At 34.6% G+C, this 27,217-nt stretch overlaps 1 protein-coding gene across 1 annotated transcript in view; it reads left to right on the forward strand.

Annotated features, from left to right (window-relative positions):
- The window catches only part of PPP2R5A (protein phosphatase 2 regulatory subunit B'alpha), a 63,240-nt gene that overhangs the window by 24,849 nt on the left and 11,174 nt on the right, over positions 1-27,217 (forward strand). The window contains exons 2-4 of the mRNA XM_045084707.1: positions 7,729-7,925; positions 10,590-10,691; positions 24,346-24,438. Coding sequence (XP_044940642.1) covers positions 7,729-7,925; positions 10,590-10,691; positions 24,346-24,438 — 392 coding nt within the window. The remainder of the gene's footprint in view (positions 1-7,728; positions 7,926-10,589; positions 10,692-24,345; positions 24,439-27,217) is intronic.

Consider the following 27,217-nt stretch of genomic DNA (forward strand, 5'->3'; position numbering starts at 1 on the left):
TCAACCAGACTATATACTCAACTATGTAAGTATTTTCTGAAAGTTTATCCTATGAACCTTAAGGCCTCATGTGACCCTGGTTCTTTTGAGGAAGAACCAATCTTGAAAGTCACATAGCCTCACTTTTATGACCTAGAGTTGAAAGTTGGATAGCTTCACTGAGTTTGTTCCCTAGAGGCAAGTCACCAAGTCCAGCCCACATTCATAAAAGATTAAATTAAACGTTTTGAAGGGAAGAGTGTCAGATAATTGTGGACAAAATTTAAAACTAGTACACTTGCTAAGTATGAAATTAGAACCAAGGAAGTTTTACAAATAATGGTATTAGGCTAATATATCCTATTTCTCTCATAGGGGATATAGTCATGTTTACAGACCATCAATGATTCTGGTAGACTTGAAATCTCTTGGCTAAAGTTTTTTTCTCATTGGTTAGTGTTTAGGTGGGTGCTGTCTTGTGTTTGCTTCTGAAGAGGTTAAAAAATAATGAGAGAGTGCATTCCAAGCTGTGCATATAAAACAGGAAATTTCCAAATGTTAGCATAAATGGAACATGGGATATAAAAGGGGGAGTAATGGGAAATGAACTTGGAAGGGTGGTGCCTCTCAGTTTCTCTCCTCTTTTCACCTTCAACTTTCGTTATCTTTACATTACATTTTTAAAGTTGGTAGCATTTTCTACACCACAATTAAGTTTTCTATAAATTGTGATGGTAGAAGTCAGAAGTCAGTGAGCATGGCTTATGTCGTGTGACTGTTTAGGCTTCACAACCACATAATGTATTTACATTTCCTTATATAGTCTTTTTAGTATTTTCTGGAGTTTCTAATTGTGTTTCTTTTTCTTGTGCTTTTGACGTACTCTCAAGGTTTTCTTCCATATAATAAGATATCCTATTGATTGGTCCTCCTGTTGGCATCAGAAGCCATGGAGCTTCTTTCCTCCTGTTCTAAATAGCTCAGTTGCTCTGTAGGACTTTACTGCTTTTCCCGATTGATTTCCCTATTTCTGGATCTTGTTTCTTTCTCTTTTTCCTTTATTGCTGCATGATGTCCTCAGGTAATTTCTGAGGAAAGGTTGTGAGGGTGCTAATTTTTCCAAGTATTTGCATGTCTGAAAATGCCCTTTTTGAATCATTACATTTTATTTGATAGTTGGCTAGTTACAAAATTCTAGACTGGCATTCAAAGTCAAATGTATAGCCCCATTATCTTCTGGCATCACTCTTGCTGATAAGAAATCTAATGGATATCTGCCTCTGGTTCTTTTGTGAGGTTTATTTTTTTTTTTAATCTGAAAGCTTTTAGTCTTTATTCCTGGGCATCTGAAATTTCGAAGTGATATGCTAAATTAACCCTTTTGGGTCTTTTTTTTTTTTCCTGTTTATTTAGCTTTCTTTCATGTTTCAAGGTCTTCCTTTAATGCCTGTGATCCTTTACTTTCTATTAATATTAGTGACCATTCTCTTTGTTATTTTAGTGTGACACATACACACACACCTATATTCTTTCTGTTTAGTCTTATTTAGAGTGAAGGGGAAGAGATAAATTTGTCATTTCTAATAAGCATTGTGACTCTCTAAGTGGGTAAGGATTTAGAATACAGCTATTAGAGGAACAGTTGATATTTCAAAGACTATAGTCTTATACTTGTTCTTGCATTCTAAGTGATTTGAATCCCATTTTTGTTACAGATTTGTATTGTGATATTGGACATACATGGTGTGGGCTCTAATGGTACTTATTGTAAAGCAGTGGCTGTCAGACTTTTTGACTGCAAACTATAATAAATGCATTTCATAAACACATTGTACTCATATAGATGCAACACATTAATTGTGTTAAAGATTTATTTGAGAGAGAGAGAGAGAAGAGTACATATGTGGGAGTGGAGGGAGAGGCAGTGAGAGAGAACCTCCAAGCATATTCCCCCTGCACAGGAGCCTGGGGGTGGGGGTGGGGTGCTTGATCTCAGGGACCCATGAGATCCTGATCTGAGCCAAAACTAAGAGTCAAATATTTAACCAACTGAGCCACCCAGGAGCCCCGCAACATGTTGATATTTTATATATATTTTAAAATTCTGGTCATGACCCACTAAAATGACTTACTACCCACCAGTGGATTGCAATTCCCACCTTGAGAAACAGTTCTATAGAGCAGTTCCCTAAAATGTGAGCCAGATACATGTTCACACTGCGTAATGAAAAACAAATTGGAGATAAGTAGGGAAACCTAATAGGACTTTTGTGAGGTTTCTGTGGGGTTTTGTTTGTTTTAAGATTTGTTTATTTTAGAGAGCAAGAGTGAGGGAGCATGTACAGGCTGGAGGGGCAGAAGGAGGGAATGCATCTCAAGTCAACTCCCCACACAGGGTCTGACAACTCTGAGATCATGACCTGAGCTGAAACCAAGACTTGGGTGCTCAACCAGCTGCACCACCCAGGCGCCCCAGGGCTTTTGTGAGTTTAAAAGGTTGTGTTAATCTTCAAAGATGAAATGTCTCACTTTCCTAGCATTGTCTTGGTTCTCCTGCCTAAGACAATGCAGGGATTTCTACAGTAGTGAGAATTTTTTAGTGGTATCAAATTTTAGTCTTGAAAAAATAGAAGACAGTTAAGATACATTTGAAAAACTCACCTTCAAGTTTAAACCAATCATGTATTTTGCAAAGCAAGGCTGCACATCTGTTTTTTAGATAATTCTTTGTGCAGTTTTTCTTGTATTTTCCATTGTTCCCATGTTGGGGATTTAGTAATGTTTTCTAGAAGAGCACTTTAATAAATTCTTAGCTCTGATGTTGTTGAAGAGATAATGTAAATTGGTATTTCAGATCATATTTTTAAGTTGTAATCAAATTTCCTTGAGGAATTTTAAAGACTTAAGGCGTTTAAAATTGTTGAATATGATACACTGTGATAATAATTACTGGTAAAAATTGCCGGTCTAAATTACTCTCAAGTAAATACTTAGGGAGGTCAAAATATACTTCTAGGTTTATGACAGGACTGGGTTTTTCTCTTCATTTAAATGGCAGTCACTAGGATTTTAAATACTCATCCTTTATTTGTTCCTGATTTATTTATACATTTTAGAAGAAATTAACAATCCATTTGATTTAGATACATGTCATCATTTCAAGAAGACCTGATTTAAACTGCTCCAGCAAAAATTTGGGGTCTCTTCTGGTAATTAATTTTAAGGTGACTAAGCAAATACTGTGTTATACTCAGGGGATGATGCAAAACAATTATACTGTGTGTATCCACCATTCCACTTGCTGTATGATGAGGTACTATAGGTGTTCTTTTTTTTTTTTTTTAAATTTTAATTAATTTTTTATTTTTTATAAACATATATTTTTATCCCCCGGGGTACAGGTCTGTGAATCACCAGGTTTACACACTTCACAGCACTCACCAAAGCACATACCTTCCCCAATGTCCATAATCCCACCCCCTTCTCCCAAACCCCCTCCCCCCAGCAACCCTCAGTTTGTTTTGTGAGATTAAGAGTCACTTATGGTTTGTCTCCCTCCCAATCCCATCTTGTTTCATTTATTCTTCTCCTACCCACTTAAGCCCCCATGTTGCATCACCACTTCCTCATCAGGGAGATCATATGATAGTTGTCTTTCTCTGCTTGACTTATTTCGCTAAGCATGATACGCTCTAGTTCCATCCACGTTGTCGCAAATGGCAAGATTTCTAGGTGTTCTTATTTTTTCTTGTGAACTTACATGTTTCCATGGGTGATTTTATTTTTAAACCACTAAGTGAACTTCTGGTAGAAAACACCAGTGGATATTTCAGATAGAGAATCCCTGGCAAAGAAGCTTTCACCATAGAAACTGGAACGGACAGTATCCACATTGAAAATGGCAAATGGGGGACACCTGGGTGGCTCAGTCGGTTAAGCCTCTGCCTTTGGTTCAGGTCATGATCTTAGGGTCCTGGGATCAAGCCCCGCATCAGGCTCTCTGCTTAGGAGGGAACCTGCTTCACTGCCTGCTTGTGATCTCTCTCTGTTAAATAAATAAATAAAATCTTAAAAAAAAAAAAGAAAGAAAAAAAAGAAAATGGCAAATGGATAATTAACATTAGCCCACTAAAAACGACCAAGTCAGAACAATATGTGACATTACTGCCTAAATATTAGACATGGCCAAACTGAAATATCATTGAGATTAACAGACTTCATTAGCAAGTATTCTAATAATGGTGAAGTATGAAATGGCCAATGTAGATTTTCTCAGCCCTTTCTATATTTAACAAAGAGAATTATTATACCTTCTTTTTCTCACAAGTTGTTATTCATATTTATGAAATATAGCCAGAATATTGTCTGATCTTTTTTCAAACTATTGAAATGTATTTTTTGCCTTTTTTTTTTTTTCTTAAGAGAAAATTCAGAATAAATTGTGTTTCAGAAAGGTACCTAAGAATTGGGACATAATAACATCTACAAGTGCAAAATACTTCATAACTTCTTGATGAAAACCATAATTGTCTTTTCTTCCTAGGATAACCATTATAGAAATGTTTTTGACCTATATAAAAATGTTGGATGTCATGAACCTAGTAGTTTCTAATCTCTTGAAGACAGGAAATTATCTCTAGCTTTCAGAACTAAGGATTGTTTTGAAAGTTAAATTAGCACATACGAAATACTTATTTTTGTGTTTGGCATGTTTGGCATGAAGGACACACTAATATTAGCAGTGGTTTTATATTTTATTATGTAGCACAACAAACTGCTTAGTAAGAATGTATATTTATAGGAAGGGTTAGGTGGAAAAAGATTTTTCTATTCTTTAATACCTAAAAATAATTGAGGATTGGAAATGTCTATTATAGGGGCACCTGGGTGCCTCAGTTGGTTAAGTGTCTGCCTTCAGTTCAGATCCTGGTCCCAGGATCCTGGGATTGAGTCCAGAGTCATGCTCCCTACTGAGCTGGGAGCCTGCTTCTCCCTCTCCTCCCCGCTCTTGCTACCTCTCTCTCTCTCTCTCAAATAAATAAAATTTAAAAAAAAGAAAAAGAAAAGAAAGGAAAGGTCTGTTTTCACTCAGAGACAAAGGAGTTGCAATGTTAACAGATTTCTAAATATTTTTAATGTTTGGGAAGATAGGGGTGTCCTGTCCCATCTGAGCATTAGGTAATGCTAAAATAAAGTTCTGGAGGAGAAAAATTAAATCTTTAGGTTCAGAAATGAATTACTGAATAGAGAAGCTATGAAAAACATGAATTTCTTTCTAGAGAAGACTCTCAGAGTTAGGTGCCCAGAAAATGAAACTTTTTTTTCTTTGTGTGGAACATATTCCTGAATCTTCCATTTACCAATCCTAGAAATCATTTTATGTCTTCTGACATATTAGAGGCTTCTGGCCTGTGCTATAAAAGAAGAATGCCTTCCATTTGTATTCTGTTTTGAATTATATGCACTCAGTTTCATGATCATTATCTCATTAATCCATTTAAATCTACCATCAATAAAAATGGTTTTAAAAATTGTCATTGATAAAAATGGTCATTGTTATACATTCTTAAGCATGGATATGATGTAATAATTTACTATCCCTGCCACTTTCGATATCCAGCACCAAGTTGAACTTATTCTATAGCCTGTTTTTTAGTGCATAATCTTTATTCCTCAAATTTAAGAGTTTTTTTCCAAGCATCAAATGTATATTTGTTGACTCTTTATATACCTTACACTAGATGTAAAAGAAATAAAAAGGAGCCTTGTTCAGTGAATGATCCTTGCCTTTGAGGAACCTGAAATCTTTTGGTAAAAAAAGAAGTATTTGTTAAATACAAGCTTGAAGATAATGCATACTCAGCAGTATGTTTGAGACTGTGAGTACTGTCTGTAGATGTTCAGAGAAGGGAGGGATCACTGTATCCTTACTTACTGTATCCTGACTGACTGTATCCTGACTGTATCCTGACTTACTTAAGGGAAATTTTGTGGACAATGTGAGATTTCTTATCCTTAGAGGGTTAGTAGGATTTGGAAACAGGGGAGGAAATCTGGTAAGGTATTTCAGGTAGGGAAAAGAGTTAGAGCAAATGCATGGCCTTTGGAGAACAAGAAAAGCAGTGATTTCATGCTGAGTGGGTAGCAGGAGGAAGAAGAGAATTAGGTCTAAAACAGACTCTTGTATGAGTTTGTATTGCTTTTAGCATAAAGAAAAAATAGCTTAAAAATGTTTTTAAACTGTTAGAACTGAGTTAGTTTGTAAAGGTATGGCACTTATTTCCTCTATATTCTTCATCACTATATTGGAATCTGATTATGTATGAAAATCTAATATATGTTATAATAAAGATACAAGATTAAATAATGAGGATATAGATATCTTTATAAACAGAAAAAGGTATTACTAACAGAAAACTTGTGGGGATTTTCTGTACAGTATGAGTTGAGAAGGATTCTTATAGCTCAAATAAAATAATCATCCCTTCTCTAGTTATAACACATACCCAATCTAATAAGTTTAGCATAATTGGGAAGCTTACAAAAAGCAGAGGTATTCATCTTATGCTTCTTCAAACTAAGTATCAGTGTAGTAGATATCTACAGGACTTTTTAAAATTTAATTTCAATTGTCAATAAATTGAAATAATTGAGCTAATTTGAAGGTCCTTGTTTACAGACGTGAAAGTTCAAAATTGAAGTTGTTATTTTTCAGATGTTGGAAACAAAAGGATTTAATACATTTGTTAGAATCAAATCAATATAGTGTGCCCATATTTTTGTAATAAGTAGAGGGTAAAACAATAAACATTTACTGAATGTCTATTATGTGCCAGGCACTGTGCTAGATGTGAGGTGGTGGGGAGGGAGAGAGAGACCCAGAGATAGATATAAAGATCACACTTGTTTCTTATCTGTAGAGGCCTCATAGTTCAGGAGTGTTATACTTGTAAAACAATAATTGCCACATAATGTAGCACAATAAATGTTATAGTAGAGATGCACACCTAAGATACACTTAGATAAAAGTGGATTAACCAATTAGCATCTTAGACAGAGTTTCTGAGGGGAATATGTTTCTGCTGAAATGTAATAAATGGGTAGAGTTCCCAGGGTAGGAATGTGGGGGAAAGGGCATTCCAGGCGGAAGAAACTGTAAAATATTCACAAGTTGCAGGGAATATGGTTTAACCAAGGTGAGGGTACATGCTGGGAAGTGTTAAGAGATGATTGTTGACAGTCGATAGCTGAATTTTGTATACAATCCTGAGGAGTTTGAGCTTCAATTTGTAATTTTTGGAGGATCATTATTGAGTGGGACCAGATTGATTTCTCCTTTTAGCAAGATTTTAGCTTTTAAGATTGTTTAGAAGATAAATCAGGAGTTGTAGTAGTTATGGAAACAGGCAAGAGGAGCAGTTAGGGTATCACTTTTGTATGCTAGATGATGATGAAGGGCATTAAAATGGCAGTGGGAATGACAAGAAAAGGATAGAGTGAGATATGTTAAATAGAATCAGTAACATTTAATTGTTGATTATGGGTAGTGAGAAAGGAGTAAAAGTCCATTATGTTTTCTGGTTTCTGGCATGAATGATGAGATTAGATTTTTCAGTAGATTTTTATTTTCCCCACTAGATTTTTGAGAGAAGCTTTATGTGTATGAACAGCTTCTAATAAATTAATAAACATATTAAAGGTAGTTTCTGAGTAGGTTATTTCTAAGTTTTTCTTTATTTTTATTTATAGATGCTACTTCCAATGAACAACAAGAGCTTTTCTGTCAGAAGTTGCAGCAGTGTTGTGTACTGTTTGATTTCATGGACTCTGTTTCAGACTTGAAGAGCAAAGAAATTAAAAGAGCAACATTGAATGAGCTGGTTGAGTATGTTTCAACTAATCGAGGTGTAATTGTTGAATCAGCATATTCTGATATAGTAAAAATGGTAAGATTTATATAAATTCAAGTAAGATCTAAGGTGTAATTATGAATTACTGAGACTGATTTTTAATAAATGTGCAATAATCAGGGTACTCAAAATGTTTTAAAAATAGTCCATTTGAAAGATTATCCATTCATTCCAAAGATGCTATCATTGCTTATAATAGTTTGAAAATTCAGTAGCCACAGTGGCTTGTGGCTGCCGTATTGTATAGTGCAGATCCAGGGTTTAGGAGAAAGATGTAGGTTTAAGATTACACAGACTGATAGATAATTAATATATAGGGCTGAATTGTCACTAAAGGAGAATGTCTAAAGTGGAAAGAGAAGAACAATGAAAAACTATGGAATTCTCTACATTCCAGATGTTGGGTAAAGGAGTCAGATCTAAAAAATTATATTTAGAATATTTTAATATACTTATAATGTCTGTAACACTTGAATTTCAATAAAAACTCAGGACCTTTAAAAAGTTAAATAACATAAATAAGTATGAAATCTCTGAAAAATAAATTACTGCTAACTTCATTAAAGTAAGGTTGTTTAAGGTTGAATTATTAATAAATAATATCCTATTCTCCATCAAATGATAGAAATTTGTTTAGGATGTGATGTTTGTATTTTGGTGCATAGTAACAAAATACAAAAAATTTAGCTGGAGTAATTAGAGAGTCACTGAGTACATAATTGAAGCTTAACTGTTACCCAAGTATAGAAGGTTATAGCAAGTATAATTTGTACTTGTCTTCATTTCCTTCCCCTTGACTAATATATGTTCTGGGGGAAGAACAAAATGTAGTTAAATTTGGCCCTATTATACTAGTTGAGTTTTCTTTCATCTTCCTGAACTAGAAAATACTGGGTTTTTTAAAATTGAAAATAAAAGCCTTAAAGAATTTTTAAAAGATCAGCTCTACAGAGAACATTAATCAAAATAAAATTGGCTTCTGAAACTCTCACAGACAGTGAAAAGTGACAGTTTGAAAATGGAAATATTGAATACTGATAAACTTGGTTTTTGTTTTGTGTTTATCATTAAAATATGTTCAGGGGAAAACTATTTCCATTTTACGGATTTCAAATGGTTTATGTTCATGAATTTTGAAAATATAGGAAAAAGGTACTTTTACTTTTATCTCTGGAAAAGTACTGACATGAAGGGGTGCCTGGCTGGCTCAGTTGGTAGTGCATGCAACTCTTGATTCTGGAGTTGTGAGTTCAAGCCCCATGTTTGGTGTAGAGATTACTTGAAGTTATTGACTTGGATATTAAAATGACTTAAATATTTGCATATTGAAAATGCTCAAATATTTGACTCAAGTTATTCTGTAATTTACTATGTAATAATAAATTTTGGGATTTAATTTCTATCCCCAAGAAAAAAGATAACTTCTGGGTACTTAATTTCTAGATAAGTGTGAAGTCAACTCACCCTGTTGGCCCTGTAAAGCTCTTAGGTATATTTGTTACATACAGTTACTTTTGTTGGTGGCTAAAAGGTTATTTTTTATTTAACCTTTATTTTATTCTACCAATAATAAATATGCTCTCAAAGGCAAATTATGCCCTTTTATGGGATATTTCTCCTTTTCAAGTTTTATCTATGACTCTCTGCCATCTTTGTGAAATTCCTATCCATCAATCTCTTGGTTCTGCCTTCATGTTGAGTTCTAGGAGATCAAATTCTAGGTTATTACTTTCTAAGTCTTATGGTTGTACTAATTGACTGTTAGCAGTTCTTTCACTAACCATAGATGCACTTCATAAGAATAGTTGGAAATTTGCTTGCACCACCAAACAGCTCTTTTCTCATCCTTTATTCCCTAAACCGTTTATTTCAGGTGACCAACTCCTTAATAGTATGGCCTTAAATGTTTACTAAACCAAGTGGTCTCTCAGTCTGTTCATCATTCTTCAAAGAATTTTGAGTTGGCACCACAGTCTAACCTTTGCTGGTGAAAAAAGATGTGAAGTTTATGTTGGTGCTGAGACAGTGTGAATGATGAAATTGTAAATATTGTATTTCATTGAATCTGAAATGAAGAATCTCACATCCTGACTTCAGAAGGATAAACCTTAAAAAAAAAAAAAAAGAAAAGAAAAAAGAGTAGATGAACTATGTTAAATTAAATCCCCAGTGGGGTATTATGAACTATGTCTGTAATAGCAGTGAAAGTAATCTGCCCTCCCATCCCTCTCCTTAGTGTGGTGTGTGTGTATAGGAATAGAGATCTTTTATCAGACTTTTAGATTATAAGGTAAGTAAATGGCTGGATTAGAATATGGAGGGAATTGCAGAAAACTGAAAAGGACCAAGGTTAGAGAAAGGTAGAGTTAGGAATTTTATGATTTTTTCCTCCATAATCCTCTCCCTTCCTCTTTTTTTTTTTTTTCCTGTTAAGCAAAACTTGGAAAGAACAACTTGTAATTTAAGGAAGGAGGAATCCAGAGGAAATCTTTAAATCTTTAGTAGGTTGACATCTGAAGAAGTGTCCTCGTTGTGGGATAGAGAAAAAAGAAATGCCTACCTTCTTCATGTCTTGATGAGGTTTCTAGGTTTTGAACTAGGCTTATAGTCACAACTCTTAAAGTTATCTTTAAAATATTTCATTTACATTGTTTAATTGTACAATGAAGAATATAAAGCTGAATTTCTTTTTCTTCACAGATCAGTGCTAACATCTTTCGTACTCTTCCTCCAAGTGATAATCCAGATTTTGATCCAGAAGAGGATGAACCCACACTTGAGGCCTCTTGGCCTCACATACAAGTATGAAACTTATTATATATTGACAATTTTTGCATTTATGATATTCTGCTGAAATCATGGTGGTTCTCTTTTAGATCTATTTAAAATACTTGACTTTTAGTATGTGTTCTTACCATTTTTTTCCCCAAAATGTTTTTACTTTTTTTATTGTGATAAAGTATACTTTTACCATTTAAACCATTTTAAAGTGTACTGTTCAGTGGCATTAAGTACATTCACAATGCTGTGCAACCATCACCATTTCTAGTTCTAGAATTTTTTCATCACCCCAAGTGGAAACCCCCTTCACATTAGCAGTCACTTTCCATTCCCCTAACCCCACAGTCCTTGACAACTACTAATCTACTTTCTTTCACTATGGATGTGCCTGTTATGAATATTTAATGTAAGTAAAATCCTATAGTATGTGGCCTTTTGTGTCTGGGTTCTTTTATTTAACATAATATTTTCAAGGTTCAACAATGTTGTTGCATGTGTCCATCCCTCATTCCTTTTAATGGATGAATTACATTTCATTTTCTGAATATACCACATTTTGTTTATCCATTAATCATTTGATGGATGTTTTGGGTTATTGTAACAAGAGCTATTATAACATTCACGTACCAGTCATGCACCAATTTTTGTTTTAAGGTGTTCCCCATAAATTTTGATATGTTGTGTTTTTGTTTTCATTCACCTGAAGTACTTTCTAATTTTCCCGTGATTTCTTCTTTATTTTTTAGGAATATTTCTACATATTTGTGACTACCACATTCTTTCTGTTACTGATTTCTAATTATTTCAGTGTAGTTGGAGAATATACTTTGAATGTTTTCAATCCTTTAAGTTCATTGAGGATTGTATTAGGGCCTCACAGACAGTATATTCTGGAGAATGTTTCATGTGTGCTTGAGAAGAATGCGTGTTCTGTGGTTGTTTGGTGGAATGTTCTATAGAAAACTGTCAAGTCTAATTGGTTCATAACGTTGTTCAAGTCTTCCATTTCCTTGTTGGTCTATTATTGAAAGTAAGAGATTGAAGTTTCCAGCTATTGTTGTTGAATTATATATTTCTTTCCAATTCTTTCAGGTTTTTCTTCATGTATTTTGGGACCCTGTTGTTAGCTGCTTATGTTTATAATTGTTATATTATCTATCTGGATGGTCCTTATCATTGTAACTCCAGAAAGTTTCTCAAGGTTATTTGTCTGATATTAGTATAGGCACTTCACCTCTCTTTTGGTTACTGTTTGCATAATATATATTTTTCATCTTTTTACTTTTAATGTGTTTCTTTGAATCTAAATTGTGTCTCGTAAAAGTTGGATCATGTTTTTTAATCAGTTTCAATAATCTATGCCTTTTGATTGGAGTGTTTAATCCATTTACATTTAATGTAATTACAGATAAGGTAGGATTTACATCTGCCATTTTGTTATTTTATGTATGTTTTATGCCTTTTTATTTCTCTATTTTCTGTTACTGCTTTTTGTATTAAACAGATATTTTCTAAGGTACCATTTTAACCATTTTAATTTTTTTTTTTTTTTTAAAGATCCCAGGATCCTGGGATCATTACCTGAGCAAAAGGCAGATGCTTAACCAACGGAGCCACCCAGGCATCCCTACCTTTGGTTTTTCTTAACTTTATTTTTTATTTTTTTAGTAGTTAACCCAGGGATTACAGTTAGCATCTTAAAACAATCTAGTTTGGTTAATACTAACTTAATTTCAATAATATACAAAATTTTGATCCTATATACCTTCATTGCCTCCTTTGTAGTATTATTTGTGGTTTTATTGTCATACAAATTAGATCTTTTTTTAAGATTTATTTATTTAAGAGAGAGATAGAGACACAGTGGAGGGTGGGGGGCAGATGGAAAGGAGAAGCGACTCCACTGAGTAGGGATCCAGATACAGGGCTCAGTTTCACTACTCCGAGATCATGACCTGAGCTGAAACCAAGAGACAGATGCTTAACTGACTAAGCCATAAAGGTGCCCCACAAAGTAGATCTTTATACATGCCCACCATGTACCATTTTGTAATTATTGCTTTATGTGGCTGTCTTGTAGACCAGTAGAATAAATGAGTTATAAATAAAATACATTTATAGTGTCTATTTATGTATAGTTGACCCTTGCACAACACATAACACCAGTTTAAACTGTATGGGTCTACTTAAATGCAGATTTTATTTGATAAATACAGTACAGTGCTATAAGTGTATTATCTCTCCTTTATGATTTTTTAAACAATTTTAACTCCAGTATAGTTAATATACAGTGTTATATTAGTTTCAGCTTGTATCAGGTATGTAGTATAGTGATTTACCAATTTTGTACATTCCTCAGTGATCACTGTGATAAGTATACTCTTAGTCCCCTTCATCTGTTTTCACCCATTCCACCACCCCCCTCCCCACCCAACCTGCCCTGTGGTAACTATGGGTTTGTTCATATTGTTGCAAATGGCAAGATTTCATTCTTCCTTATGGCTGAGTAATATTCCATTTTGTATGTAGGGGGGTGGATATATAATATTCCTTTGTGTGTATATATACGCACATACCACATCTCTTTTATCCTTATTCATTTATCAGTGGACACTTGGGCTACTTCCATAATTTGGCTGTTGTAAATTATGCTGCAGTAAACATAGGGGTGCATATATCTTTTTGAATTAGTGTTTTTGTATTCTTTGTGTAAATACCCAGTAGTGTAATGACTGGATTGTAGAGTGGTTCTGTTTTTAATTTTTTGAGGAACCTCCCTACTGCGTTCCACAGTTCCTGCACTAGTTTGCATTCCCCCTTATGATGGTTTTTTTTTTAAGACTTTATTTAGAGAACCCGATGTGGGGCTCCATCCCATGATGTATTTTTTTAATGAATTTTTTTCAGATTTTTATTTATTTGAAAAAGAGAGCACAAGCGGGGGGGTGGGGCAGAGGAAGAGGGAGAAGCAGGGATCCCCCCATCCCCCACATGGGGCTCAGTCCCAGGGTCCTGGGATCATGACCTGAGCTGAAAGCAGACTCTTGAGCAACTGAGTCCCCCACCCCCAGGCGCTCCTGGATAATCTATTGATCTACCTTTACATTTACTTATTCTTTCTTATGCCAGCTTACAGTGTTTTGGGTTGGTTTTGTGGGTCTGCAAGTTCACTGAAGTCCTCACTGTGCCATTCATTAGTGTTATCTGGAGCACTTCTATTTGGTTGAGACTGAGGGAGGGACAGTCTTTCTGACTTAATGCCATTGTGTGACAGTTCACACTTCAGATGTAATTGGAAAATTGGTAATAAGAACTTATTACAGGGGCACCTGGGTTAAAGTTAAAGTTAAAGCTTTAACTTTAAAGCTTAAACTTAGTTAAACTTTCTGCCTTCAGCTTGGGTCATGATCCCAGGGTCCTGGGATCGAGCCCCTCGTCGGGCTCTCTGCTTGGCGGGGAGCCTGCTTCCTTTCCTCTCTCTTTGCCTGACTCTCTGCCTACTTGTGATCTCTGTCAAATAAATAAGCAAAATCTTAAAAAAAAAAAAATACTACATAGGTAGGGCCAATTCTTCCATTAAGCCTCCCCTATTTCTGTCTGGCACTAATTGCGTCATTCAAACTTACCCTCAAATATGTGGCTTTAATATAATGTTATTTAGGGTTCACCTAGTAGAATCACACTGGCACTACTTTAGTTTATGCTTTAGTAACTAGAACTCTTTAGGCAGAATTCAGGGTAGATCATCTTATACTGCTTAGAAACTGTTACAAAGATTCCATTATAGCCATAAAATATTGTACTCACATGTGTATAGTGTTTCTTTTGCACATGTTTTTATAAATCTAGTCTTTGTGATCATTGATTTTTGTTCTCCAGTTGTCTAGGTAAGATATACTCGGAGAATATCCAGATGACACTTATTTTTAAGCAAGGCTCTGAGGGAGACAGTAAAAGTTCAAAGGACTCTTGCCTTTAATGCTTCAAATAAATTTTATATTTAAAAAATAATGTTAATGACCTGAAATCTGCAGGCAAGCACAGTATGTTTTTCTAGAGAGTTTAATGAAGGTTACACATAACCAATGGTACTCATTTATAAGACTGCTGATCATGATTAGCAAATTATATTATAGCAATACCAATAACTATTGAACACTTACATGTTTCAGAGATAGTGACAACTGCTTTATATATATTATCTCATTTAATCCTTTTGGTGACACCATAATACTCACATTTTAGGGTAGGGGGGTTGGTGAAGGGCAGTAAGGAAGGCACTTGATGTAATGAGTACTGGGTATTATTTGCAGATGATGAATCCTAAATTCTACCCCTGAAACTAATAAAACACTGTATGTTAACTAAATTGAATTTAAATAAAAATTTTTAAAAATATTTTTCATATTTTGTAGAAAAGCTAATATGAAGCTAAAAGAGATTAAGAATTCTGCCCAAGATTATGTAAGTAATAAAGAGCCAAATTAGGTTTACAACTCAATTATTACTTCAGAGTACTTGCTCTTGATTTTTAAAAGCTTTAGTGCCTCTGTTATAGTCTGGCCCTAAAGTAAATACACACCAGTTCTTAATGAGGCTTAGTTCATACCTTTTTAGCTTCATTGTAACACTAGTAAATTAGATCTTCCAAATAATTCAGATAGCCATACTTTTTCTTTTTTAGCCCTCATAAGTGAATTTTTAATGATATGCCTTAGTTAAGTGTGACAAAAATTTACACTCTATACATTGTAATACATAATTGTAATACATTACATTACAATTTTTCATTGTATATATACAAATTCTAACAAGTATTATTACAAAGAGAATTATTACAAAGCATGGTGAAATAGAAATTATTCTGGTGATAGACCTCTACTTAAATCCAATTTTTATACTTTTCTACCTGGGTGACCTGGTTAAGCTGCTTAACTTCTCTGCATCTCCCTTTATAAAACTGGAATAAAACAGGATTGAATGGGATAATGTATGCACAGAAACTAGCACAGTTTTTTAAACTATACTGTTTGTTTTCTGTTCTGTTTTCTTAAAAGATAAGTACTTCTGGTATGTGGGAAGAAGTGTATTTTTTTGTTTTGAAGTGTGTTTTTATTGTTACCTTTATATGATATATGATACCCTTGGTTCTTTCTCTTATTGTTAATTTATTGGTTCCCTAGCATGGACAATACTGAAATTATCAAGTAGTCTCTTCTTCCACTTCCTACTTACCTAATCTCTAATGTAAAGTAATAATCCATTTACTCTCACAGTAAATACTTATATAGCAATTCAAAGCTTCTACTTTCCATACACTCTTCTTCATTCCCTTCCTCAACTTTATATTTGTATTATTATGTAATACTTAACATGGTTAGAACATGTAATTCTTGTATACTACTATTCTGTTACCTTTGTGCCCATTGCTTTTGATTAGTTCTAGAGGTAATATATTTAATTTTACCATCAATCCTTATGTCAGAATTCCTCTAATCATTTTTTGGTAATTTGGAGTTCATTATTTTTTTTTTAAGTCTTTATTTATTTAAGTAATCTCTACACCCAGTGTGGGGGGTCACACTCACAAACCCTCAGAGCAAGAGTAACATGCTCTTCCAGCTTAGCCATCCAGGTACCTCTGGAGCACATTCTTTAGTAGAGGAACTCAAGAAAATATTATTCCCTGAGTTTTTGCATGTACAACAGCAGTTTGTGTGTAGCTTTAATTTTTAAAGATCAACCTGATTTGATATAAAATTGTTGATTCATATTTCCTTAGGTACCGTAAATATCTTATTCCGTTGTCTACTGATTTCAGTCTGATTTTCTGTCTCTTATATAAAGACAGGGTTTGTTTTTGTTTTTTTTTTTTTTTTGCTTAGATGCCTAAAGAATATTTTTCCTTTAATGGCCCAACTGCTTTACTGGCCATACATTAGTGTCAATTTTTCTAGATAAATTTTCTCAGTTGAATAGTACTCTTTTACTATAAAAACCCACTTAAAAAATTTTTTTTAAAGATTTTATTTATTTATTTGATAGGCAGCGATGTGGGGCTTGATCCCAGAACCCTGGGATCATGACCTGAGATGAAGGCAGAGGCTTTAACCCACTGAGCCACCCAGGTGCCCCTAAAAACCCACTTTTATTTTTATTTTTATTTCTGAAAAGTTTTCTTCAGTAATAATTTTTAATATTTCTTTTGTTGCACTGCTTTGTTTTTCTTCTTTGGGGGTGGCAGCTATTCATGTGTTGGCTCTTCTTTGGCTCTCTGTGTTTTTTACTCTCTCTAAAAGTCTTTTTTCTTTTTTAATTTTTTTTTCCCTGTTGGACTGTTGTTCATCTTATTTCCATTCCCTTTTTCTTTTTTCGGTTACTCTAGTTGTAAAGCACACTGACAGTGAGTATTAGAGACAGGTGAGAGGAAGGGAATGGGTATTACATTAGTCAACCAACAATGCCTGCCGCAGGCTGGGATCATTGGAGGGAAGAGTCTGTCTTGAGTAAAATGAGAAAATGATATGTTTTTATGTTTTCAATGACAACAGGATGGATAATGACCAACATAAGCTCTTTTCTACATAGTTTCTGGGAGGTAGAGAGAAACTCTGCTTTACATGTGGGTGCTAGCTGTTGCTTCCAATTACATTGTTGATTTTTATTTTGCCAGGACTTGTATTTTTAGTGGTCATCGCATTTTATTTATTTATTTATTTATTTATTTTTAAAAGATATTTATTTATTCACTTGACAGAGGTCACAAGTAGGCAGAGAAGCAGGCTTTCTGCTGAGCAGAGAGCCCAATGCAGGGCTCGATCCTAGGACCCCGAGATCATGACCTGAGCCAAAGTCAGAGGCTTTAACCCACTGAGCCACCCAGGTGCCCCTCCATTTTATTTTAAAAGACAAAGAAAGAAATTTATATTCTACACTCTTTGGGACACTTTAAGCAATAGTCTACTTCTTTTATTTATTTATTTATTTATTCTGTCTAGTATATATATGTCTAAATAAAGTGAAAGAGGAATCCTGGGATTAGCAAAAGCTGATAAAATTATTAAGATTTATCAGCACATTAGAGCTTATAGAACTAAAAAATCTGAACTGGAAAACTTTTTTAATAGCATCATACACCAGTTCATGTAAAATTTGGGACCATAGTTGATATAAAATTAATGATACTATATTTAATAATGCAAAGGTTTTAAAGATGTGAAATTCTCATGAGCTGATTATATCTTTTTTAATCACATGTAGTTGAATAATCTGAAAAAGTTTCCTCAGTCTTTGAATTTCTGAAATTAGTATCTCCATTAAGATATTTTTATATGCTCATGGAAATTAACAGTGAAAATTTAGCCAAACAAACAATATGCTTTCTATTTTTCACTGGTATGATTTGAACTTTCATTTGAATTCCCTGAAACTAGCAGTTTAACATTTTAGGAGGTAGGTAGTGAGTCGCTTTCAAAATATGATTTTTAAAAAATGGTTTTCTCCCAAGACAGAATACATAGAGACACACAAATTTTTGTATATCCATGACCCCAGTGAAAAAACTCTGCCCTAGATATATATGTTTATAGTTAATCTTTCTCATAACTAAAATTTGGTGTACAGTTTTAAAAATTGGCAATTAAATGGTCTAGGGGAATCAGAAACTATTGAATCCTGAGTGAGCTGATTTATAGAATCTGTCAGAATATAGTTGCTACATCATTATTTAATCATCTTTTTTTAGGGTGGAATATTAAAGCTGCTCTGATAAATGAGATTATAGACAGTTGTAGCACTGAGGAAATTTGCTCAATGAAAGTTTTTCTTTTGTTAATGTACTTGAAATCAGTTAACCCAGAATTTTTTGTTCTATATTAAAAGTTTACATTTTACATTTAGTTGTCAGATACTTGATTTTAGAAATTGATTTGATGGGATGAAAAACAAACATTAAATTAATGAGGGGAATAATAAGCAATTTCAAAACCTTTCAAAATTTTGTTTTCCCAACCCTGTTCATGAATTTCCTAAAAATGTGCTAATTTATAGTTTTTCTTTTTACTTTTTTTCCACTCTGTAATGGAAATACTAATGAGCAATGGAAAAATGGAATAAATGAAATAAAGAAACAAAGAAAAAAGGAACAAAAAAACCTGTTCTACTGTTCTAGTAGTAGGTGACTGGTCATCTTTTAATTTACAGAATGTATTAATATATGGTAATTACTAATTAAGAGTTATAAATTATTTTTTATTTCTTTTCTAAGCATTATTGCTTTGTATTTATGGAGGACAAACAAGATTGTAATTCTCTGTATACTGACTTTTAGATAATTAGGGAGGCGTGGCTGCTGTATTAGTCTGGAATACAGGCAGATTATGTAGTATTTTAATTTTCTTTTATTAGTTATTTTCTTTAGTGGCACAGATACTTAAGATGTAATTATTTTATGTAGGGTACTGACTAAAACATAGACCTTTCTTTTTTTAGGAATAAACTGTATTTTAGGTACTAGAAACTTCCTTGTGACCTCTACAATTAGAAATTTATACTGGGAACATAAACATTTTACAGTGTACGCCTCTTCACATTCATGTAGCCCTCAGATTCAGTGTTCAGGCACTTAATATGAAATATCTCATTTAGTTCAGTGTATGTTAAGTCTTACATGAATTCTTTCATATATTAAATCAATTTTAAAACCTATTTAAATTGGGATGCTTGGGTGGCTCAGTGGATTAATAAGCCTCTGCTTTATGCTCATGCATGATCCCAGAGTCCTGGGATCGAGCCTGCATCAGGCTCCTTGCTTAGCAGGAAGCCTGCTTCTCCCTCTGCCTGCTGCTCCCCGGCTTGTGCTCTTTCTCTTTCTCTCTGACAAAAAAATAAAATCTTTAAAAAAATTTTTAATTAGTTTTCTCTTAATAGAGTTTGTAAAACATTGGACCACCATATTCCTTGAAGAGAGCCTTTTGTTTATATACAGTTTATTAACGTTTCTTAAAAAACTTTTTGCCTCTCTGGGCCAAACATTTCCAGTTCCTTCAGCTTTTTTGTATAGATCTTATTTTCAGATACTTAAATCATCTATGTTGTTTTTGCTGTACCTTCTTCTAAAATCTTTTATTGGTGAAGATTAGAATTTCATATATTCTAACTACCTAGGAAAGACGTGGTCATTATGGAGTAGAATGGTAAGATTACCCCCCTTTAGTTATCTTTTTACATTTTGTGCTTGCCTTTTATCTTTTAGGGTATTTTTTTGGTTCACAGAAGTAGGAAGACCAGCTGTACATTGTATATTCAATTTGCCAGTTTACTAAAGAAATGAATCCATTGCTGAAAGTATCTGTTGTTCTGTGAAGCACTGTTTCTTAGATTCTTAGAGCAAAGTATTTCTTCATATAGAAGAATATAGAGAAACTTTAGTAATTACACAGAAGCAGTCCTCCACAACTATGATTTTTATTCATTCAGTAAATATTGTATTCAAGGCATTGTTCTAAATATTGGGGGTAAACTAATAAGCAAAATCTTTTATATCCTAGTGGAAAAGAATAAATAATACTACTATGTCAGGGTATGATAAATACAAGAAAAAAAGTAATGCAGGATAGAGTATAGAGAGAGTGGCAGTGGGGACACAGGGTGCCATTTTATAGACGCATAGTCTTAATTGTGCCATCTTGAAGATTTTCAGCTCTGTAGATCACTAGTGTTTGCTTCTGTTTGACATTACTCAGCATGTGTTTATTAGATAACCTTTTGTTATCTCTTCAGTGGTGCTAAGTTGGCTGCATAAAAGTGATTTGCTGCTAATCTTGACTGGTCACTTAATGTTCACTGTGTTAGGAAAATGATGAAGATGAGAACTATGTAAGAAATAATAATGTGGTATCTGTGATCGGCATATGTTTGAACTGAGTATGTGATTTAGAGGATTCAGCTTGATGATGTGCAAGTCTCCCAAAAGACATGTGATTGCTCTTAATAGTATTAAGCCTTAAGCCGTATATATCTGATGCAGATCTTCAGAGGCAGAATATATAGGCTAATGCGTGCCATACTTGACTCATGTTTAACCTGGTCCCACCTTACCACAAATCTTAACTTCCACTCAACTAGGCATCTGCATGAAGATTCTGAGCCTCTGATTCCATACCCACCAACCCATACCCTACACCATCTGCTTCTCAAGACATGTCCTGCCTTTCTTTAATAAGCCCTTTTTCTTCTTGGCTTATGCACAATCAAATCAAATATAGGGCTCAAGTTGCTGTCCTCCTTAAAACTTTTCTTACTGACTTTATTCCACAATGATAAAACCTTTTTCTAAAGGTCTCCTCTACTCAGTCTGTGCCATACATTTTTAAAGAGTTAATTAATTAACCCAAACTGTGCAGAGGGACAGAGGGGGAGAGAATCTCAAGCAGACTCCCTGTTGAGTGCAGAGCCCAACACGGGAATTGATCTCATGATTCTGAGATCGTGACCTGAGCTGATATCAAGAGTGAGATGCCCAGGTGCCCCTGTGCCATAAATTTTTGTGTATATACCATTTTATATATTTCTAGTTTTGTCTTCTTTCCCTAACAAGTGAATGAGCTTTTTCAGAGCTGTACAGTGTCCAGTATCTCTTCATACTACGTAGCTATAGGGAAAACTTCTGACACCAAATGTGTCGATTTCCCACACCAAGAAATTTATCACTTCTCTGAACAACAACTGGGTGTCTTATAGTTTATTAATTTATGACACTAAATGAATTTATGAATTTAAATAAATGAATTTATTTATGACACTATTCATTTATGACACATTTATTAATTTATGACCTAGAATTACCACAAAGGCACAAGTTAAGGGCTCAGTCCCATGAGACCACGCTCTACTTCACATGGTAGTCATGAGTCTTGGTCTCTTGTACTTCTGCCAAGCTGGCTGTAAGTCTGGAGTTCCCACAGCCCACTCCTCTGGTTTGATAATTTGCCGTAGCCCACAGAACACAGGGAAACACTTCACTTATTACTACTTGCGAATTTATTATAAATTATTTATTATAAATATTTATTATAAATTATTATACAACTCAGGAACAGCCAAATGAAAGAGATGCATAGATTAAGGTATGAAAAGGGGGCTCCATGTACCACCCTCCCATCACCTTGGTGTGTTCCCCAACCCAGGAGTTCTCCAAAACCCTTTGTTGAGGATTTTGATGATGGTTCCATTAGGTGAACATGATTCATTAAGTAACTGGCCAGTGGTGATTGAACTCCATTTCCAACCTCTCTCCCCTCCCTGGAGGATGGGGAGTTGGGGCTGAAAGTTTCAACCCTCTCATCATCACATTGTTTCCTGTGATAACCAGACTTTCATCCTCCTGAAGTTATCACATTAACCTAAACTCCAGCATGTTTGAGAGGGGCTTCTTTTTTTTTTTAATATTTTATTTATTTATCAGAGAGAGGGAGAGAGAGCGAGCACAGGCAGACAGAATGGCAGGCAGAGGCTGAGGGAGAATCAGGCTCCCTGCTGAGCAAGGAGCCCGATGTGGGACTCGATCCCAGGATGCTGACCTGAGCTGAAGGCAGCTGCTTAACCAACTGAGCCACCCAGGCATCCCAGAGAGGGGCTTCTTATAAACAACAATAAAATGTATCCCTTACTCCTACTCAGGAAATTTCAAGGTTTTAGGAGCTCTGTGGCAATAACCACAGATGAAGACCAAGTATATATTTTCTCATATCAAAATCTCACAGCAGGCGAGGATTGGACATGAAAAATGGGCCCTGAGTATGTTGTGCCAGTGAAACTCTGTAGCAGCCTGTGAGACTATACTGACTCTTCAGAGGACTCTGATCATTTTCTGTATCTTTTTGCATGTGTGCAACCCAAAGCAAAATTATTTGTGTAGTTGGTTGATTAGAAGATTATTTATAAATAAAAACTGGTATCAATTTCTGTTTCCATATTACAGTGTCATACCGAACAGCTAAAAGATAATAATTAGACCAGATGAGCATCACTCCTTTGGATAGTTGGTCAAAGATGCACTGGACAGAAACATTTATTCAACTCCCAAAACTGTTGTTAGGCTTAGAATATTATTGAATTCAGTAGTAAAAATTTGTTATTCTATGGTGAATGATAAGGCCCCGATCTGGTAGTGCTTTTTTTGTGTGTTGTAATGTCTGTAAATTAATTTCTCCCTTCTGTATGTGGCCTGATGTTTATCATTTTGTGATCAAAATGTTTATTGTATATTTCTACTTTGGGATGTAGTCTTCCTTTTTTATTTTTAGGGCACTAGATTAATGTGTTGTTTGATAGCTAATAAATTAAGGTACATTTGGGGGCTATACTCCTACATTTTATAGCTATTAGGTTACAATAAAAGAAAAACTTTAGTGTGTTTTTCTTTCTTCTTAAAAGACAGATGCAGCTGTGATGGAGGCAAGTTAACTAAACCCTACTTTTTGTGGTTTTTAAGATTTTATTTATTTGAGAGAAGAGAGAGAGAGACCTCACTAGAGGGCAGGGTCAGGAGGAGGGACAGAGGGAGAAGGAAATGCAGGCTCCCTGTTGAGCAGGGAGCCCAATGCAGGACTCAGTTCCAGGACCCAGAGATCATGACCTGAGCCAAAGGTAGATACTTAACCAACTGAGCCACCCCTGTGCCCTAAATCTTACTTTTAATTCTTACTTGTGACCACAAATGAACATTTCCTATTACTTTTAAGATGCCTGACACTTTTATATATATATATGTATGTATGTATATATGTTTACATATATTTAAATGTGTGTGTGTGTGTGTGTGTGTGTGTATATATATATATATATATTTTTTTTTTTTTTTTTTTTTAAAGAGAAGGGAGTTGGGGGGAGGTTAACAGGCTCCATACCCAGCATAGAGCTCAGTGAGGGGCTCAGTCCCACGACCCTGTGCTCATAAAGTGAACTAAAACTAAGAGTCAGATGCTTAACTTTAGCCACCCTGGTACCCCAAGATGCTGGTGCTTAAGTAGACATCCTGCTGTGACTTCTAGTATATTCACTGTAATAAACATTCCTTCCTGAACCCTGAACTTAAATAATTTAGTTCATTACTTCTTAACCAGCTGAGCCACCCAGGCGTCCCTTAGTTCATTACTTCTTAAATGTAAATAAGGTGTGCTGGCTTTAATTCTTTCCAATATAGTTTTATAGAAAGATGTGAAGTTTTTTGCTTTTTATTTTTATTGATACACTTCCCCTTACAATTCAGTTTATTCTTATCTGGAGGTTTCTGATCCTGTATTTAAAGAACTCTGGATATTAAGTTGAGGTGGGTTGGGAATCCAATGGAGAAAGAACACATTCCCAGTGAGTATGGACTGCAAAAGTCTTTCCTAGTTAAATATTTTATAGGTGTCATTTTTATTTTCTAGCTCCCATAATTTCAGTTTCAACAAGTGATATAAAGCAGTAAATCCCCAAATGTACTAGCTTAGGAGGCCAAATTGTGAATATATATTTAGTTTTTAAAAATCTTACCAACTCATCACATTTTCCAATGAGGTTGAAAATCTCCCTCCTAGGGTGGTAGGGGAGGTATATTTGGTATGAAGGGATAAATTAGGGTAAATTTTTATAGTTATCCTCTTAGCTTCTATTTGACTTTCTTTCATAGTTGGTGTATGAATTCTTCTTAAGATTTTTGGAGAGCCCTGATTTCCAGCCTAGCATTGCAAAGCGATACATTGATCAGAAATTTGTCCAACAGGTAAGGAATTCTTAATGTCTTAAATTTTCTTATGTTCATCTTAGCAATGATTAACTTGTGATTAAAATAGTCTTTCAGAACTTAAATGGTTTATTTCACTTTAATAGCATTTAATACTCTCGCCAGACAATTAGGGTAAAGGTGAAGTAGCTTTGACAATATCAGAGTATTTTAATCAAGAGTGAGCTTCTAATGAAGTCAGTTGAATTATCTTATCCAATACTGAATTCTCAGTTACTTTTAAAGACCAGAAAGCGAGCTTTTCTGCATAGTTTGAAAAAATTTGGTATGACCATTCAATCTAAAGGCAAGAAGCCTTCTTTTAAATTGTTAAGTCTTTGACCTTGAACTTTGACATATGTTTTAAGCATTGTGACTTTGAAATGACAGAGGAAAAGTGGAAATGGAATCCTTGTTGGGAGTTTGGGATTAGGCTCCTTTCCTGCTGTTTATTACCAGTGACCTTTCCTTTTTCCTTTCCCCTTCCCACCTTAGGCATTCTAGCTACCCATTTCCTAAGCCACCGATAAATGGGATCTTTAAGAAGAAAAGGAGATAGTGAAACATAGTGTGATACCTTCTTTTTTTTTTTTTTTAAGATTTATTTGAGAGAGAGAGCATGCACACACAAGTAGGGGGAGGAGCAGGAGAGGGAGGCTCAGACAGACTCCCTGATGATCACTGAGCCTGACACAGGGCTCAGTCCCCTGAGATCATGGATCAGGACCTGAGCTGAAGTCAAGAATCGGCTGCTCAAATGACTGAACCACCCAGGCTCCCCCTTCTTTTATTTTATAAATTTGTCACTAGCTATTATTTTTTGGAACCTACCTACTGAAAATTAATTTCTCAGAATGTGTTCATTTTTATTTTCAAAATCTTTTCCCAGTGTAAAAGCCTCTTTTTAATTATGGGGAATTGGCTGGACCTAGACAAGATTGTGAAGGAGACCAGATCTTTCTAGGTTCATTTTTTTCCTCTGGAAATTTATCTCAGTATGTAAGGTCTCATTAGGAATTTGATACTCTCTTCTTCGAGAGTTACTTGCATTTTCAAGAAAGAGAAGATGAGTGAAAAGGTGGTGATGAACCCAGTGCTAAGGCTGGGATTAAAATCGCTAGGACCGGGACGCCTGGGTGGCTCAGTTGGTTAAGCAGCTGCCTATTGTCAAGATATGTCCTTCACCCATTCAAGCAGCTCCTCATAAATTACGAAGAAATATTAGGTGTGTGCTAACAGTAAAATTTACATTTCAATCACAAGTAAAGGTAAGATTAGATGGAGTTTTGTTATTTTGGTAATTGCAAATGAATACGTATTTATTTTCTCTTGTAGCTCTTGTGTGCTACAGGAGGAATATATTATATTGAGGAACTCTATGATATATCATATTAAATTATGTTTAAGATAGAAGGGTGAGAGGAACAATTGCCTTAGTGCTTCTTCAGTCTGGATCTTGAGGTGTTTCTGCTTCTGGATTATTCCACGGGTTTGAGGGGGAACAGGAAGAAAACTGGTAGAGTGGGACCCATTTTCTGCCTTCTCTAAATATATGAATTACCTGAGAAGCTAAAGCCCAATAATTTGTTCTTAGCAGTTTAGATGACTGTACTTTCATATAGCACTTCCTTAGTTATTCTTATTATGTTACTTTTGTATATATCTCAGGTTTTATAATTTGAAATTATTTGATTACATGGTAATTTTAAGACTTAGAAGTACAGGAAAAAAACCCTTAAATATAAATGTGGATACTCATCATTTCAAGAGAAAAAACACTTGTGTAATTCCAAGTTATATTCAAGTCACAGGATTTCAGAAGAAAAAAGGAAGCTAAGAATTAGTGAGGGCATATTTTATGTGCCAGGCACTGTTCTTATATGCGTTTATATAAAGAACTAGACCATGTCTAATTCCACACAGCTAATAGCTGGGAGAATTAGGATTAGAACTAGACTATGATATAACTTTCATTTAAATAAAAACAAGACTAGTTTTGTTTTTTTTTTAAAGATTTATTGATTTATTTGATAGCACAAGTGGGCAGAGAGGCAGGCGGGGTGGGGGGGAGCGGACTCCCTGGTGAGCTGAGAGCCCAGTGTGGCCCTCCATCACAGGATCCTGAGGCCATGACCCAAGCTAGAGACAGAAGCTTAACTCACTGAGCCACCCAGGCGCCCCAACAAGATTAGTTTTAACCTTCCTCATTTTATCAATGATGAAAAAACTCAGAGGTTATTAATTACCCTTAAAAGCAGTTAGATATAACAGCCAGAATGAGAAACAATTTACTGAGTACTAGGTTTGTGTGTGTTTTATTACATGAATTTATATCTATTTATATTTCTAAATAGATTATTTAATACTTCAGAATAGGTTTCTTTAAATAGATTTGAAACTCAGCTATCATCTATTCTCTAGTTTTTTTTTCCTGAGGATCAACTTATACTAGATTATATTTGTTCTTGAATTAAACATGTCAGCCTTAACAATGAAAGGCCCCTTTTATTAATTTGAAAGCTTATCTTCTAAGTAAACCCAATATCAGAAACTTGGATCTGAATGTCTCAAGTGAGTAGGTTAGCCATTTTTAATTAGAATAATTTGAACTGAAATTATTAGGTATATAAACATAACTTCTTACACTCTGGATATTTTTGGCTGGAGCCTCATTCAGGATTTTAATAACCTAGTGAACAAAGAATACAAACTGTAAACCAGACATTTGTTTAGGGGTATATAAATATGACTAAAGTCATCACCACTCTCAAAAATACTC

Source organism: Mustela putorius, unplaced genomic scaffold (genome assembly GCF_011764305.1).
Source record: "Mustela putorius furo isolate JIRA1106 unplaced genomic scaffold, ASM1176430v1.1 tig00000785_pilon_pilon_pilon, whole genome shotgun sequence".
NCBI classification, from domain to species: Eukaryota; Metazoa; Chordata; class Mammalia; order Carnivora; family Mustelidae; genus Mustela; species Mustela putorius.